This window comes from Marmota marmota, unplaced genomic scaffold (genome assembly GCF_001458135.2).
Source record: "Marmota marmota marmota unplaced genomic scaffold, marMar, whole genome shotgun sequence".
Lineage (NCBI taxonomy): Eukaryota > Metazoa > Chordata > Mammalia > Rodentia > Sciuridae > Marmota > Marmota marmota.
Genome location: NW_026000174.1, coordinates 17,705,408 through 17,721,861, shown reverse-complemented (window position 1 = coordinate 17,721,861; position 16,454 = coordinate 17,705,408). Strand labels below are relative to the sequence as shown.

The window sequence follows — 16,454 nt, the reverse complement described above, 5'->3', positions numbered from 1 at the left end:
ACGTTTATGAAAAATTCTGTACTATCATTTTCCTAGATAACCTGTCAGATGTAATCTCACCAAATGAGATAAATCTTCTTTGCTCTTCTTCTGTGTTCTTTCTCCAGTTTTATCATAATTTTAAGAAACTATAAGTATCTGTATTTTCTTTTATCTCTTACTAAAACATTCCTATTATTATGAATGTTCCCAAAAGTGATCTCGGTAGCTGTAAAAGAGACACTTCATTTAATTTTCATCCTTTTAATGGACATTTATTTCAAAAAAAGTGAAGAGAAAATAAGAGTCTTGTAGCAGGAAAGAATTACCCAAATAAGGAACAAAGAGGGTTCAAGCTATGGTAAAATATTTATTCATTATACCACTTCAAAATACTCCTAGAATCAAAAATTCTTAGAGACAAGGAGGAAATCTGTACAGAGTTAATTGATAATATTCCTGCTCTACAGACTTGTTTTCTTTTCATTTTCTTTTTTATTTTTTGCAGTGCTGGAAGTCAATCCTAGGGCCTTGCACATGCAAGGCAAGCATTTTACCACTGAGTCATACTCCCAACCCCAGACTTGCTTTTCTATATATAAAATATATAAAATAACTGAATTGGATGAGTTCAATGCTAGAAGACTTTCCACTCTATCAAACTGAGTCACATTTGTAAATAAAACTAGGGATATAGTTGCAGAAGCAAATGTTGAATGAGATGAGGTTAGGACATAAGCATAAGGAGCACAAGATTTTAGAGTTCAGACACACAAAAGCTAGAATGGCCAACGTCAGAGCCAGTTGAAATGAACTGAAGAATGTGGGTACACCTTCATCCTTACAAGCCAAAGAGCTGCCAAATCCTAGGCCACTTTGCTCACCAGGGTGGGGAATGCAGCAATAGTTGCTAAGAGACAGCCCACCATAACACTAATTAGTCAAATATATATGCATATACCTGGACTTGGTATTTCCTTCTATTCTTCTTCTCTTTCCCACTCTCCATCCATGTATATCATCCTTCCTAAACATTTCTACTTATTTTTTTTCTCTTGCATGCCTACTGTGCCTTGCACCAAATTCTTACATAAATTGAACATTTATTCAGAGGAATAATCAATGAAATGAGTGACTCATTATTCCTTGTCTCAAAAATTCCAGGTTGGAGGACAATCTGAATATTGAAAGGATCTCATTCAAGAAACTAAAGCTCTCTAAAATCAGTCATTTGCTCTCTGCCTAGATAATTCCATTTATTCCTGTGTGTGTGGTTTTTGCTCTCAGTAAATTTAGATGGATTTGTAGAAATTTCTAACTTGTATCCATTTCTTTAAATCTGTATCATTCTCTTGTTTGTTACTTTTTGAGTTACTTGAAAGCTTAAACAAACCCTGGTATCTTCTTCTGTTATAAAGCTTTCACAAGTTCTGCCAAGACACATTGACAATGAGTTGCCCTTCATTGGTTCCAACTGCGTCTAAGGTCAGAGGCCCTGGTATGTCCATGTGTTCCTTCTCAGGACATTGTACACAGCAGTCCAGACAAACATTTCTGAGTAGGATCTTCAAGAACCACAAACTCATATCACAGAAGCAGAGATATTCCAGGGAAATTTTAGGAAGATCACTGTCACATTCCTGAGCATCATTAAGTCCTCATAGAGTCAGATATGAGGAGGAGCATAAGAGGCTTTGAGAGTATTTCAAAGCAGATAAAGATATTATGGATGTCATTATCTTGGAAAGGGAAAAAATAAAAGAATGTTTTAGTAATGCACCCTCTCCTATTCCTTCCATATTGAATAAAAGAAATAAGTTGGGCCTAAAAATTCTCACATTGTACATTTCAGAACATGACATTGATGGGACTTCCTGTTTAGCATGAATGATGACTATATCCCGACGCTGAATCTTCACGTTGATGGTGGGGAGGTCAAGGTGAAAAGAGGTGTGTGTGTGAGTGTGTGTGTCTAAGAGGGGAGTGGAAGGAAAGCAATATTGTCAGTTTCATTTCACAGAAAGTTTTAAAATAATTTAATTTAATATAAAGAGTATATAGCATAATGTTCTCCTAGATTACCAAAGTCTTTAGCCTTAGGGAAGGGCATTGAAGGTTTGGCCTTGTGAATTATTTTCACATATTTGTAATTATTTTTCACATACTGAAGCCAAGATTTTAGCTCTAAAGAGGTGAAGGTCCAATTTAGCTTTAGAAAAGATGGCTGGCCCCTCTGCATACATCAACACCATGTCCACTTCATGAGGTAAAGAGAAGCTCATGCTGAGTGAGCACGTAAGCCTGAGGGAGAAAACATCAGTGTGCATGTTCTAGAGTAGGCTGCCAATTGTTCTGTAATAATCAGATATATTTTATCAATGTTCTATTTTGTTGACTACATTGCTTTCCAGTGAGATATAGCTTTTTTTTAAATAAATGAAACTATCAATTCTCAAACTATTGTGTGTATGTGGGGGGTTCTTTCTAGAACTCTGCTTGTCTTTGTAGATGTTTTTTTTTTTTTTTCTGGGAAGATGTTAAGCTGAGGTCACCAAGAGATTGTGCATGTGGGAGAGAAGACTGTAGCAAGTAGCTAGACTTTGCTTGAATTAGTGGAAACTAAACTGCAGAGCATATACAAAAATATTCTAGTTGAGTGTCAACAAATAATGATACCATGTTCAAATGGATGAGTGCCCTGATTTTTTTGAGGGAAGTTAATATTCATCCTGTTGATAAAATCAGATTAGGCCCATTCTTGTCCAGAACATTAGGAAATAATAAAGCTTGAATAATTAGAGGAAAGCAAATAAACTTTGAGACTTGTCTTTTCTTCTTTTTTTTTTTTTTTTTGAGGGTTTTTAGTACTTGCCTGTGCTGGTGTGTATACTGGGTGGTCAGCAGGGGCTGGTATCAGGGGTGCTGTGAGACCTTTGCAGGATCGAAATGAGTTCACAACTGTAAAGGGGAAAGTGAGCCTCATGGAGCTTGAATTCTATTTTTTTAATATATATTTTAAAATTATAGATGGACACAACACCTTTATTCTGTTTATTTATTTTTATGTGGTGCTGAGGATCAAACCCAGTGCCTCACATATATGGCAGAAATGTTCTACCACTGAGCCATGAAACCAGCCCCACTTGAATTCTTGAATGGTCCAGATCTGAGCCTGAGGCTCAGAACATAACCACATTTATCACTACTCATCATTTCTTATAACTAGTTTTGGCTATCTATACCCGAGCTGTTGATAGTCTCGTGATAACTTACAGGCTTGTCTGTACAGAACTGGGCAACTGAAGAAAATTTCTGATTCCACACAAGTCACAGTGAGCAGCAGTTCCCAAATCAGCTTCCCTGTTCTGAGGCCTGGATGATAGTATCTGTAGCGGTTGACAGTAGAAGAGAGTTGCCATAGGACAGTCATTGAGGAAGAAACAACATAGAATGTAGAAGAAACATTTCAGAGCACAGAAAAAGATAAGGGGATCTTAAAAAGTGCTAAATTCTATCAAAGAAGAATGCAAAGTTGTAGCCTGGACAATTTGGCTCTTTACAGAAAAATATGAAAATTTTCTATAGCATTTCTAGTAAGATATACAGGTTTTAGGGATAGGATCCTTGCAAGAGATGCAACAGAATTTCCCCATAACATATTTACACCCCATCAACATAACTGACCTCTGCCAGGAGAAGTGTAAAAAAGGGATATTGAAAACATTCTGGACGAAAAACTGTTATAATACTAATTCAGATTTTAATATAATAAAACCCAAGAATCTAAATGTGAAGTTAAATCTTTTTTATCATTTAAAATATTTGAAAGCCCTCTTATTCCAGACAAAAGAAAATAAAAATTTTACTAATTTCATTGGAATAACAATCAATACAGAATATCTCTTTTCTCAGGGTAACCTAAAAATATTAGTGTAACTGGGTTTCAAAGTATTAGAGCTGAGAGGATGAGCTATTTCTGTGAAACATGTGTTGCCAGGGACAACAAGGGAAAATAAGGAAGATTTTAGATTTTGGATGTCCCAGAATCAGGAGAAGATTATAAATAGAAACATGGTAAGAGAAATTAAAAAGCATGCTCCCCTTTTAAATGAAAAAGGGAATATAATTGAAGGACAAATTACAGGAGGTAGAGATGATAGAAAGTGGAATGATGACTAAGAGAGTCCTCCAGGAAAGTTGAGATCTTATACTGTCATTGGAAAATGTTGATTGCCTTTACTTTTTTTAAATTGTGTCTTCTAATAACAAAAACCAAAGTTTATACTTCAGAAGTTTGTTCTATCCTAAGAACTTAGCACTGTATTATGTGGCACAAAAAAGAAGGGGAAGGGGAACACTACTAGAAAACCTGGAGAGAGAAAGCAAACATATATAGAGAAAAAGAGACGGAGGGCAAGAATTTTAACCAAGGACATGATTCTAAAACACAGCGTTCCTAGAGGCTTAGCAGGGAAAGAAAACCATAGCCAAGGGCAGAATGTCTTGTCACCTTCTGACCATTAGGTTTCAATAAGAGAACCTTCTATACTTTCACATTTTCCCAGATGACTCCAGGTAGAACCATACCTCATTAATCTCCCATTTGAAAATGTTGCTTCTGCTAATATTACACACAACTTCGTGTTTTAAATGGCTTTATATTAATTTTCATTTCTACTGTATTAGGCAGTCTCAATGTTTCCATGTCTGGGACACAAAACCAAATAAAGAAATTATTACACAAAATATGGTTGGATTCAGATTTATTCTATTTTTGGAACATCATTTATTTGATTAGGTGACCAAATTAATGCAAACACACACAGAAAAAACAGCAACAAATGAATGAATTAATGAATATTTATTTTCTTACCAGGAGGATTTAATCCAAACCAGGAGAAGGAAGACATACTTAGAACCATAATAGAGGCTGTATCCATTCTGTCTGTGTGTTATTTTGCATTTTCTGCAGAAACAGGAAGAGCTACTTTCATACAATCTTGTGCTGAACCACAACAGGCAAATATGGTCTATTTTGCTGGGCTTCCTTTCCCAATTTATAGAATAAGACATTAGGGAAATAATCTCTAATAGACCTACCAGACAGTTTTTCCAAACTTCATAGAAGTAAAGTTGCCCAGGAGGATGATTTTACGGCCACCGTGAATTACTGGCATGGGACCAGTAGATATGAAGAAGGAGGACTGAGAGCCTGAAGTCAGACTCCAAGGCAGTGCCAGAGCTGCCAAGGACTGTTATGGCTGTCATCATCCAAACCTCACCTCGTAGGGCCACACCCTAGTCTTGGCCATTGAGCTCATTAGGGCAGGGAATGCAGGAGTCAAGACTTGGCCTAAAGGACAGAGCAGGGCCAGCTGCTGCTTACACTTGCTTCTGACACACTTGTGTTTGCTAGCAACCCCCCCAAAAGACACAATGGTGCATCTGAGTGATGGGGAGAAGAATGCCATTAGTACTGCCTGGGGCAAGGTGAATGCAGCAGATATTGGTGCTGAGGCCCTGGGCAGGTGAGTATCCATGTCATGAGGCAGCTTGGGGTGAGGAGGGGGATGGAAGCTGAGCTTGTGGAGACAGACATCTCTGACAGGCACTGACTATATTCCATGACCTGGCTCTTTTCACCCCCTCAGGCTGCTGGTTGTCTACCCATGGACCCAGAGGTTCTTTGACTCCTTTGGGGACCTGTCCTCTGCATCTGCTGTTATGGGCAATGCTAAAGTGAAGGCACATGGCAAGAAGGTGATTGATTCCTTTAGTAATGGCCTGAAACACCTCGACAACCTCAAGGGCACCTTTGCAAGTCTCAGTGAGCTGCACTGTGACAAGCTGCATGTGGATCCTGAGAACTTCAAGGTGAGTCTAGGACATCCCTCAATGTGATCCTTCCTTGTCCTTCCTAAGGATAAGTTCATAGCAGGAGGCAAAGTCATAGGTGTTTGGGACAGTTGATCTTTTATTCTCCATTGACAACAATTGTTTCCTCTCATTTCATTTTCATTTTCCAGTTTTTGTTTTCTTCAATATCTGCTCTGTCTTCTTCCATTAAACTTTTTAGATTGCATTTGTAAATTAAAAATCTTTCATCTTTTAATTACATTTAAAAATTTTGTCTACTTTAAAATGCAGTTCTAATTTCTCTTTCAAGCAAGGAAAATAAACTTTGTCGTGTTTCTTTGCACAGTTTTAAAGAATAACAGTGAAAAATTTATCTTCTGGGTTAAGGAGATAGGGAAGAAAACTTATGCTTATAAATTCTGACAGATACATGAGAATTCATATCTGTAGCAGCAGCTAAGTCCAGCTATCATTTTGCTTTTATTTTATAATTACAACCACAAGCACAGCTGGAGATGAGGTTGGAATATTCTCTGTTCATGCTCAGACTCTTCATATTCACACCTCTTCTTTCTTCCCACAGCTCCTGGGCAATATGATTGTGATTGTGATGGCCCATCACCTGGGCAAGGATTTCACCCCAGAGGCACAGGCTGCTTTTCAGAAGGTGGTGGCTGGTGTGGCCCATGCCCTGGCTCACAAATACCACTAAGCTACCTTTCCTGCTGTCTATCTCATACAAAAGGCCTTTTGCCCCAGAGAACAACTCCTAAATATTGGGCAACTTATGAAGGCCTTTGAGCATCTGGTTTCTGCCTAATAAAATCATTTTTCATTGCAATGGTGTACATTATTTTTGTGTCTTTTATTCATGAGGGAATGTGGGAAGACAAGGCATTTAAGACATAAAGAAATGAGCGCTAGTTCAGACCTTGTGCTAATACACCTCTCTCTTGTACTCCATGAAAGAAGGGAGACTGTTAATAATTAATGTGGGAAAATTTTTGCTTTCTATTCCTTACTCACCACTCATAAAATAATTTCAGTGAATTTTTTTGGTTTAAGGGTTAGGTTTTTTCTATTTTTTTAATTACTTATTTTCCCCAGCCTTCCTCATGAGTTTCTCTTCTTTCTCCAGTTTCTTCCCCAGAACTTCACAGCCTTAGTCCACCCAGTTCTCCTCTTATAGATTCCACTCCTCCCCAAGGGTTTACTTCCATGTTTTACTGGACACATGCTCCTTTTCCCCTCTTGCCTCTTTTTGCCTCTGTTTTCTCATAGGGATCTGTCTGGGGAAGGGAGAATAGTAGAAGGTGGCTTTGCCACCGTGTCTTTTGAGAACTTGTTCCCTACCTTTACCATTAATGGTGACCAAAAATCTGCAATGCTAGTCTCCCTGGAGTCTTTGCTGTTACAGGGTTTGCACTGGAAGGAGTGGGCTGTTAATAGTGTGATGACTGTAGGGCTCAGGATCCTTTTATGGCTCGATATTTATTGTTGTCTTACAATCTTTATATGAGCCCATGCCAATTAGAATTCCTGTTCTTCCTCAAGATGTTTAACATTAATATTTGAGAAATTTTTAGAGATCTTCTTTCTTTCTTAGCCTTCCTGTAATGGCTTTTCTGCCTCTGTAGTTATCAGTGTTGCCATGAGCAACACATTCTAGCTTTATTTTCTTATTCAGTGTTCACTTTGATATATGCTACTTTCTGGAAGGATGGGTTTCAAGTGGTCCCTCTCCTCTATCACAATTCTGAATCTAGCTGGCAAGTAGAAAACAATGCATACAATAAGTGGTCACTGTGGAAGTATTTCCACAAGGTTTTAACAGGTTACAGTATGAAGCCCTCCAAATGAAATTAAATTAGCTGACACATGTGTACAAAAATCAATTTACAATGGTTTAAAGACTTTAAGTGAGGCTAGGCACAATAATTTTTCAGAGGAAAACACAGAGTTGTGGCAACAAGCTTTTGGATTTGACACCAAAAGCACAGGGAACAACAACAACAACAAAATACACAAGTGGGACTATATCTAACTAAAAAGCTTATGCTCAACAGAGGAAATAGCAAAATTACAGTAAATCTCTTATACAGGATAAAATATTTGCAGAATGTATATCTGATAAGAAGTTAATATTTAAGATATATAAGTAACTCATACAACTCATAACAAATAATATGAAATGGATAGCGGAACTGCACAGACATTTTTCAAAAGAAGACAAACAAATGGCCAACAGGTACATAAAAAGAAGTTCATTGTCACTAATCTGAAGGGAAATGCAAATTAAAACTACAAATGAATATCATCTCACTTTTATTAAAATGACTACTATCAAAAAGACAGAAATAAATGTTGCTGAGTATGTAGGTGAATATATATATATTATACACGCATGCATATATATATATATATATATATATATATATATATATTTATATGTGTGTGTGTGTGTGTATCAGAATTTATAAAAGAATATGAAATTGACAGCCTTGCTAGGGTTGTTTTGTGGACGATAGATTCCTTATTTGATGCTCATGACACATGCAGTGACTCTTCCCAGGAATGGCTCACCAATTGAATTTTTCTATCAGTTCTGCTAGAGAGAAGATGGTATGCACAAAATCCATTTCATTCTAGTCAATTGTACAAAAAGTGACCTGGAAAGTTCTCTTGGCTCACATCTAAGTGCCTGTAAAGGCAAACCTGAGAGAAGGAATAGTGTTTCTTATATAAGAAACTAATAACAAAACCTTAATTTATGAAAAAGTGATAAAAATAATCATCAATTGTTGTCATAGATTTAAGTGTTTCATATCATTGCAGAAGTATTCCTTCCATTTTACATGTAAATTACTTCTTCTTGATATTTAGGTTGATTTAGTTGAAAACATATATCCTTCCTAGATGAAAATACTGACTTTTAATTTAGCATACTGAAATAAACAATGTCCATTTACCTTGGGGGTTGTTGGGAATAAAATAAGGTAAATATATTTTCTCAAGAAAAAGAGACAGGAACATTCTGATGAGTGTTACTGAGTCACAGACAGTGATTCTGGGAGAAAGTTCCATCAAAAAATATACAATACCTCAGAAACCAGGAATGTAGACCTTTTCCACATTATGTACTTTTAAAAAAGTATGTAGTAACTTCACACCAAATAGCTAAGCTTTCCTATCAGCAGTGCCAGACCTCAATATGGTGATGTGATGATATGAAAATAAAATTCAATACTACTCTTTCGTGATAGAAAGTAAGAAGAATTTGTTGGTTCACAAAGCTAGAGTACCATACCAAAAATAAGAAAAAAAATAGCATACAAACAATTTTTATGTATATACAGTGCAGATGAATCCAAGATGTCCTGACAAATGCTTCAGTCGGAATCTTTCAAACTTTAGGAGCAAAAGGGAGTCAAAAGTGTAGGTTGGTTTGTGGTTGGTTTATTCTCTGGATGAATCCTTGTGTCTGACATTCATTTGAACATTAATGGGATTTTATGTAGCAAAAGAATACAAGTAGACAGTCTAATAAGTCCAAATGTTATGAGGATTGGTATGAACTTATAAGTAGATACCACAAGTAGATTTGAAAGTAGAGTTGTGTGAGTGCTAAGAGAAAGCAGTATGCAATAGCTTACATAGACACTTGAACAGAAAAAGGGGGGGAGCGGTGCAGAAATGTGCATAGCCCCAGGGGTCACAATAAGGGGCTAAGAATGTAAGCAAAAGACTAATAACATCACGATAGTACATTTTTAACATCATGATTCTTCTTTTAGTCGAGTTTTCTTTCTTTCTTTCTTTTTTTTTTTTTGACAAAACTGTGCAAAAAATTTAAACTAAGGATGTTTTATGGGGACAAAATGTATCAGATACTTAACTCCAGTTTTCTCTTTTATCACCAGGTTTGTCTTTCCTATCCAAATTTTCCAATGCTCCCTTTTAGTCTTATGTCTTGTAATAATTGACAATGTGTTTAATAATACATTGTCATATGATCTCATTATATAATATTATAATATAATCATATCACATGTCATATAATAGGATAATTAATTTAGCTAAGATGGATTTAACTAGAACATTAGATTTCTATTTCAGAGAGAACACCTTTCTTATGGGTCTTATGCTGGATTTATCAGTAATGGAAAAAGTATGCACATTGCTCATGATAATAAAAATAAAGGAGGAGGAATGCCTTGTAAACGTTAAATGATAGAAAGCCCTCTCTCAGGGACACAACACTCTAAGGACATCCATGATGTGAGATACACATGCAGTAGGAAAATTGTGTTACTCACCCCCACCTGGGAGTGGGGGGGAGCAATGACCTTTAAAGACTTGAGAATCTTATGTTAAGAAAGCAATGTGAAAAGCAAGTCTGAACCCATGGTGACAACAAAGCTGAGAGCTGCTCAAGTGTGATCAGGAGAGGTGCAGGCAGTAGGAATGAGAAAATTTTCATGACATTAGGTAAAACCTGGGAGACACAGACCAAAAGGAATGGTGAGCAACACACTCTGAATTCTCAACAACTCCAATTCTTGCTACCCAAGAGCTGGTGAATAGTGAGAGATATCTCAGAGGGGTGGTGTTGCTACAAAGTGACTATATGGCAAGGTCAAAGCCTAGCTGACTCCAGGAAAGAAAAAGTATGGAGTAAATAGAGCTGGGATGCCAATAGAGCTCAGAGACACACAATGGGTGATTATGGAGTAGTCACAATAGTCCCAGTACTGTGAGTGTGAGTGTGGTTGACACACAGAGATGACAATCAGTCTCTGCTAGCATGGAAAGAAAGAATACATGAGTCAGTGCAGACATTGTGGGTGACAGGGAATTGCCCTGAACCACTGCAAGGTACACCAAGAAAATGGTGATGGGAATCCAGCATTGTAGACAGGAACTTGGAAGAGCAAACATTGAAATATGAAAGACCAGATATGATGACAAAGGTCAACAGACATGGCAGATTTGTAAATAGTTCTTTCTTCCTTCTTTCCTTCCTTCTTCCTTCTTTTACTTCATCTCTGTTTATACCTCCCTCCAACCCTCTTTTCTTCACTCCATTACTTTTTCCTTTCTTCCTTCTTCCTCTCTGTCCTTCTTTAGACAGTTATGGAGACCATGCTCATGCTTGCTTGATAAGTGCACTACTACTGAGCCCAACACTTCTATTTTGATTGGCAACAAAACCCTATGCCAGATAATAATTCATATATGTGAGCTAATTCATTTAACAGCTCTTCCCAAATCCCAGAGATTTCAGAATGGATGACAACACCAAACTGAGAACTGAGCACAAAACTTTGCAGGCTTATTGTTAATGGACCTGGACAACATCAATGGAGGCAATATTAGTAGTAGCCAAGACTAGAAGAAATGTGAAATGCCATATGAATCTGGAATCAGTGAGCTAGGTGAAAGCCCCTCTTTAAGTCAAATATTTGACAACTAGGATAATAAATCAGAGGTTAAAAATAATTAAAGATAGGAATAAGTCTAAACGAAACAGAAATAAATAGGCAAAGATTTTCTTTATCTTTATAAAAATGTGAGTAAACTGGCTCATGGATAGATCATCCAATGTTTTCTTTTATATTTTTCCTTGCTGAGTATTTCCCAATCCAAACCACAGACGACGTGGAAGCATTGCTGTTGATATACTCTGACAGAGACCTGACACCTCTGCGGAGCCTAGAGGCAGGTTCTCCAGTGGGTGACTGGGCCCATTAGAATTCCTCAAGTTGTGAAATGACCCCCATCCACATGTCTCATCTGTTTACTTCAGACTTTGGATTACCTTTCTCCATTTCTGGGAATTCCACAAACCGCAGATCTGGCATGATCAGATATAACCAAAGGAAGGAAGCAGGGGACACCAACAGCCGGACTTTGTAAACCACAGAGTATTCTTAGAGGAAAATAGAGTTGAGCGAAAGGCAGAGAGATTAATGAGATTCTACCTGAAGTGCCTATAAATATGGAATGACTACTTTTTGTTGTTGTTGTTGTTTTTCCAATTATAGTTGACAAAATTGGTGAGACAGTCATCTGACTTGCTGGGGCAAGTCAATATTGTTTTTCCTCCCAACCTCTCTGTCCTTCTTTTTTTAATCTTTCTTAGATTACTCTTGGGAAAAGATTCAATTGTAAACCAAATCATAAATCTTTAGCAGTTCTTTTCTCCTCTTTCATTTTTACTTGATTTTTTGTACCTATCTTTTACATATCTTTAGTAAATTAGAATCAGTTTATTTTTAAAGGTATCAAAATAGAAAGTTTTATGTGTATTGTGAAAATAATTTATGATGCTTTATCTTTAGGTTTTTTTCCCCCTACCAATGATTGGACTAAGGAACACTTAACTACTGAGCCACATCCCCAGCTCTTTTTCTTTTCCTTTTTTTTTATTTTGAGAAAGGGTCTTGCTATATTGCCTAGGGCCTTGCTGAATTGCTGAGGCTGGCTTTCAACTCACTATCCTTCTGCCTCAACCTCCTGAGTAACAAGGATTATAGGCATGTGCCATAGCATCAAGCTCCCTTTACTTATTTTTTACTTAGTTTTATTCAACATACATTTATTCAGTTCCTATGTATTAAATATAAAGAGCAAAATATTTTAGTTGTTAGAGGTAAACAATTATCGTGATGCATTTTTTTGGTTTCATAAAAAGTGTGAACAAATTTGTCTGGATGATTCTTCTGTTAATCACACAATTGCCTCTTTTAACTTGTGTTTCTTAAATACATGTGGCAGCTAGAAGATTTTTACACTGTTTTATAATTCTGCCCTTTGTCTTCTCTGCCAACCTGAATTGTGAAGATTAATATGTAACTTGCATGGGAACTCAAATTCTTTTTTTAACCTAAGGTAGAAGGCATTATCAGATTAAGAATTTCCCTGTGAGAGGGCATAGAGAGAAAGTGAGTCAATCTGACTTTGCTTGGTTGGTGAGGGGGTAAAATTGCATGAGGCAGCCAACCTATCAGTCTAATAAGAACTTGAGCTGGCGAGACGTCCTGTCATGTGTGACAGCAAGTGGGAGAAGTAAGACCTTAGGTAGATGGAAGGTACTACTCCTATTCCCTTCCCTGTTTGTTCTGGATAGTGGCATTCAATGTTAAATTTCACCACAGTATCAGTGTGTACACCTAAACCCAAATCAGACATCCTTGATTCCACACAGATAAGAAGAACAACCTCCAGTGGGATGTGGGCTCCTTGAGTTTTTAGAGGTCCTGGTATTTCTTTTATTTTGTTTCTACTGAGACCAGTTTGTCTCTTGTTCAAAGGATGACTATTCTCCTCTTGCAATTTTTAATTAAGTATGGGCAAACATATCTTCATTTTTATTATCACTCCTGGATATATTAATTGTGCCAGAGCTCAGTTTTTCAACTACAAAATATGCATAATTATAATAATAGCTTTTTCACAGGCCTGTTATTACAACTAATAAGGTATATGAAGGAATTAATTCAAAATCTGGACACATGCATACTACCATAAGAGAAAGCAGTCATTATATTGAAGGTCAACCCAATAACATTAAATCCTAGTGGGAAGATAAACAGGCAGTATACATTAAAACTGAACATATGTACATTGTATATCCCAGCAATTTTTTAAATGCACACTTATAATGTGTACAGTCCATAGTTAGAAAAGAACAAAATTCCATCAACAGTGCAGTCAATAAATATATTGTGCTACACACATAAAGTGGAATACCACTGGGCAATTGAAAATAATCAACTGTAGTCACACAACATGAAGACAATTCACAAACATTACGCTGAATAGATAAGCCAAGCAGGGTATAACTGAATGGATATAAGTGTTTTAACGGAACTTAGTAGAAATGAATCAAATCAGGAAAATGGTCAACTGTGTGACCAATTAAGGGAATGACAAAGTTGACACAGGGGATCTTCCAAGATCTGTTTCATGTTCTATTTCCTTTCTGAGTAGTTGTTACGTGTGTATTCTCTTTGTAAAAGTTAACTGAGCCTCACACATATATTTTGTATGCATTTACATGTATGTTACACTTAAAATAAAAATTAGATTAAAAAATGAAACAATGGGAAAAGCCATGCTATTTATTAGAACTTCAAGAACTGAATACTGACTGGCACATTCTAAAATGGCTTGATTTGCTAGGTTTTAAGTTTCACCAGTATGTCAGCTTTTACACCTGAATCTAGGGAGATGGTCTCATCTCCTGGGAGAAGAGGGGAAAATAATATTTTAAAATATTACAGAAGTACCTACAGAAGAAATATAAATGAGGAGTTGTGCTCCATTTGTATAAAATCATTCTGTTGTCATGTATAGCTAATTAGAACAAATTTTAAAAGAACATTTAAACAAAAAAAAATCCCTCCTTTCTATATTACAAGTATTTCACTACTCTCAGAGGAGTGTGATTGAATACTAAAATGAGGGAACCTTGGTTTTAAAAGGGCTATGAGATATCTTAGTATTTATAAGTCACGTGGTTTCTTCTTCTGCAGATGCTGTTGTACTTTCCTCATCCTTTTCTGCTCCAATTTGTGCAATAAACAGTTCTATTGGACTGATATTATGTGGTAGAATTTTTTACTATTAATAATTCAAACACTAATAAGACACAGCATCAGAAAGCAGTTTAATAGATATATCAGTTAGGGTCCACTCAGGAAAATATAGATCATTGTTAGTCATTTCAACAGATAATTGGATGCAAGTTAGCTAAATGTGTTGGAAGAGCTAAGACATAAAATAAGAGAAGAAGAGAAGTTAGCAAAATCAGGATGCTTCTTCCATAACTAGGCTTAGAAGGACAGAAAGAGAAAACATTGCTACTAGAGGGCAAAACCAGAGACCTACTGGGAGAGTGACATGGCAGGGACTCCCTGGGAATGGCAGGACTGTCTAATGGAAGCATGATAGTATCAGTACAGAAGAGGCCCTCTGCTATAGAAAACTCCACCAGATACAGAGAGAAGGTAAGTCAGAAATAACTTCACACATACTCTCCTTTTATCAGGACTTACCATTAAAGATCATGCAGGGAACCTAAAGGGTAAGGAAACCCGGGAAGGTGAATTGTTTCAGGAAATCATGAAAGGATGAGGAATAAATTAAAGACAAGAATGATAATGTTGCCTGGGGCTGTAGCTCAGCGGCAGAGCACTTTGCTAGCACTTGTGTGGCACGGGGTTTGATCCTCAGCATCACATAAAAATAAACAAATAAAATAAAGGCACAATATCAATTTACAACCACAAAAAGAAAATTAAAAAAAACTTTAGAATTGTAATCTATAGTAGAAAACTAAGATGTGTGCAGTAAATTGTTTTAATATGGAATGATAATTATAATGATTAATGTCTTGTCAAGATAATATGGAAACACAAAACTCTAAGGGAAGGAAGAAAATTGATATTAGAATCCTGGAACTGCATTTAAGAAATAGAAATAAAAAAATAATGTCATTTACTTACAATGTGCCTCTTCCACGTGTATTATGTGTAGAATAATTATCCTATGATTCCATTTCCAAATATTATGAATTAGGTCCAATTGCCCTTTCTCAAATCAATTAAGTAGTCATAAATTAAAGTCAGTAAAATTAATTATAGCAAGTAAGCAATAATTTAAATATATTCAGGATAGCTGGATGATAAATTTGTAGAAGATTTTAAACCCAAGTTTTATATGACCCTAGAATCCTTGTTACTTTTCTCATACCACATAGCCCATTCTCCCTACATACACACCTTATCGTTCACAAGGTCCTTTTTCTATTTTTCCCTTGTTTTTGAGTTAATTATTATTTTAATTGTACAGATTTACAGGATACAATGTATTTAAGCTTTTCATTGTCAAAATCCAGAGCCTTATCTCTCTTCTTCTCTGAGACCAATAGTAATTTGAATTCCATCATGATCAAACTTAATATTATGCTAACTAAAATCAATTCTGAGTTCTAAAGCTGTTGGGCACTCTTTGTTCTCTGATCTCATATCTTGTGATTCACACTCAATTTGGGTGCTCACTAAAGTCCTTTCCTTTATCCACTTATTTTGCATTCAACATACTTTTGTTGGTATATCGATTATACCTAAATTATTAAACATAAATTGTATAATCAAAATTCTCAAGTCTGATCTTCAGCTCTGATTTCTGACCTCAGTGCCAAATCCACATAATAAAGTGTCTATTGAACTCTTTCACACAGATCTCCATTAGGCACCATGGACTCAACGTGGGCATTTCGATTTTTCTATGGAAACCATTTCACTTCCAGTGTTTGCCACTTCAGTCAATTGGATATCGACTTGTCCTTTCATCAGACCAGAAACTTAAATTCATCCTGGCTTCTCCTTATTTCTTTCCCTGTAATAAATAATCTAATTCTTCTTGAATTTTTGCCTTTTTGTCACCATTTTTGCTGGCAAAAGCCAGGCCCTTATTGGACAAGAATAGAAACTATTCTATTTTAAGACTTCATCCCCCTTTAAACATGTTCTCAAAGCTATCCATTATTGCCATATATGTATATATATATATATATATATATATATATATATATATATATATATATATATATA

The 16,454-nt window shown here is 36.2% G+C and overlaps 1 protein-coding gene across 1 annotated transcript; it reads left to right on the top strand.

The window, feature by feature from the left end:
* The first annotated feature begins 5,315 nt into the window (after positions 1 to 5,315).
* LOC107135585 (hemoglobin subunit beta) lies at positions 5,316 to 6,676 on the top strand. The gene is made up of 3 exons (XM_015477542.2): positions 5,316 to 5,507; positions 5,631 to 5,853; positions 6,419 to 6,676. Exons 1-3 carry the CDS (start codon positions 5,416 to 5,418, stop codon positions 6,545 to 6,547), a joined length of 444 nt encoding a protein of 147 aa, XP_015333028.1. The 5' UTR covers positions 5,316 to 5,415; the 3' UTR covers positions 6,548 to 6,676.
* The last annotated feature ends 9,778 nt before the right edge of the window (positions 6,677 to 16,454 follow it).